This window comes from Rhinopithecus bieti, unplaced genomic scaffold (assembly GCF_001698545.2).
Source record: "Rhinopithecus bieti isolate Rb0 unplaced genomic scaffold, ASM169854v2 scaffold_20777, whole genome shotgun sequence".
Taxonomy (NCBI): Eukaryota; Metazoa; Chordata; class Mammalia; order Primates; family Cercopithecidae; genus Rhinopithecus; species Rhinopithecus bieti.
In genome coordinates this window covers 50803-53171 of record NW_016810099.1, presented here as the reverse complement: position 1 = coordinate 53171, position 2369 = coordinate 50803, and the positions used below count along the sequence as shown (strand labels likewise).

The 2369-nt window shown below is 45.9% G+C and overlaps 1 protein-coding gene across 1 annotated transcript in view; it reads right to left on the bottom strand.

The window, feature by feature from the left end:
- Nucleotides 1–912, bottom strand: part of LOC108541708 (uncharacterized) — a 34392-nt gene extending 33480 nt beyond the window's left edge. Inside the window, 2 exon segments of the mRNA XM_017891321.1 lie at nt 514–600; nt 780–912. Coding sequence (XP_017746810.1) covers nt 514–600; nt 780–912 — 220 coding nt within the window.
- Nucleotides 913–2369: the final 1457 nt, after the last annotated feature.

Genomic DNA, 2369 nt, shown 5'->3' with positions numbered 1-2369 from the left:
ACAGGCACCCGCCACCACACCCAGCTAATTTTTTTTGTATTTTTAGTAGAGACAGGGTTTCACCATGTCGGCCAGGCTGGTCTCCTACTCCCAGCCTCAGATGATTTGCCCACCTTGGCCTCCTAAAGTGCTGGGATTATAAGTGTGAATCACCATGCCCGGCCATATGCTCAGTTTTTATGTCAATTTAAAACTCTCTAAAGAAATATATCAATTGAAAAATAATAATATAGCACCACTCTTTCAGGGAGATCTATGCTAATGTTTAACAACCAGGTAAGTTCTAGACATTAGCTTGAAACATTGTCTGTCATGAAATGAACCAAATTTGACTTTTAAGTGGATACTTACTTTTGTGGTTGTAGTAATACTTACTGACTAGGCGAATTAGAACTCTGACACATTAAAAAATATGGCTTAATCTCTTCATAGTTTCCTCTTATATATGGGACTCTGAATACTCCCCACAATTGCGATTCTTAAATCAACTTAATTAATGAACTTCCACAATACCTTCTTGTGGGTAGGTCTTCTTCTTTACCCAGAAGCCATGATGCCTCCGACGCTGGATGGTGTACGCGGCGTATCTTCTTAAAACCTCTGTGAGAGAAGATGCTGGTTAATGCATTTACAATAGAGAGGGCTGTTGACATCTTGCTGACAGAAGACCAGAGGGAAAATAGTGATAATCAGTTTTAAGTTTAAACTTATGATCCTGTTCTTTACAGGCTTCCAAGCAGAGCCTGCTGAATCAAAGTGATTCAGTGAGCACTCAACACCTCTATCAGACAGTCCGTGGGCAGTGCCTTCAGGGAGAAGAGAACACAGCAGGATGACTGCGAGTGCGGGGCTGGTGCAGAGTGGGGGCCCGGATTCAAATTCCACTAAGCCATGTGGACCTGGCAAGCTCATGTCGTCCCTCTGCCCTCAGTCCTCTGCACTGTCATAATGAAATTTTAGCAATAGTTTTTAGGCCCTACTTCTTAGTATCACAGTATAGGGCTAAAAAATCACTAAATACAGGAAAACCTTAAGAGAGGACTAGTACTTCAGTAGTGTTCTCTAAGTGCTTACTACATGCCAGGAGGAATAAGCTGGACACTTAGTAGTGGCTGAATATGGAAAGGGTGCTTGGATGGCTCCAGGGCAGTGGCGCATGGTTTCCTGTTTGGCTTTTCCGTGGGCATGATGCCTTATGGCTTATGGAGAACATCAGCCCTGCAGGGAGGGCAGAGGAGGGGCTGTGGCTGAGATTTTACACTTGAGGGTGCTGACATTCAGAGATGATAAGTGACGAGCAGAATCCCAACCCCAATGAGTGAAGGATCTGAGATGGGAAATGTATTTGGTTCCCTGGAGATGGAGATTCCTGAACAACTGACACCTCTATATCACGCCCTGTGCCAGAGACCCAAGAGACCTCCTCACTGTCTTTCTCCAGTCCTCCTAGCCCGAGGTGTGTGGGTGGACAAAGGTGATGCTCTGGAGGAGATGCCTGAGATAAGGACAGGTCCTTAATGATAAAGAATTCTCCTTCCTCTTTCAGATCCTTGACCTCCCCAAGATGACAGTTTATTTTAAAGGCTGTCATCTTTGTGGCCTTCCTCCCCTCTCCCTTCACCCTGTCAGCTGCCTCTCAGTGACTGTCTCCTCCAGTGACTACACGGAGGGACCAGGGTCTGCTTGCCTCCTAAGGCTGCTCAGACCTTCTGACATTGCAAAATGATTGTCAGAAGATGGGTCTGCAAAGAGTAACTTCCCTTCCACCGGATCAAACCTGAATATGCAAGCTACTGTGAATTAACTGGAAAAGTGGCCATGTGCGCTGGTGCTTTGGTGGTTTAATGAATTAAGTCTGCAACCCCCACTGCCTCCTTGACTATTGATCAGAGCCGCCTGCAATAAGGTCTGGCTAAGAATGGGCAGTGACTGCGCCGGCTCTAGGTGTGCCTTCTCTGCTCATTCTTTCCACATCCAAATTCAGTTTCTAATTTACACACTCCACATCCATCCCTAGACCTTGCTGTGGCAGGGGACAGAGTCCTGTCTCTTCTTACAGAGACCTCTCCACAGCCACAGCACCCTCTCTGATGTTCACCCCAAGCTCTGTTTTCCTCTGTCACCAAATGTCCCTTCCATTAACCCAGTGGCCCTGCCTCTTCTCCCAACCCTTTAACAGCGATCTTAGAAAGCCACTGATTCTCTCCCCATGAACCCTAGTGAAATCCCCCCAAAAAATCTCATTTTTTTTCCTTTCTGAGAAAAAGTCTGATGCTAGTTTGCTAATGTTTGTTTTCAGGGTTTGACTTCTACCTTCAGAGAAGTGTTTCTGTCCTTCCCCTTTTCTGTAATGTCTGTTATTGCAGGCG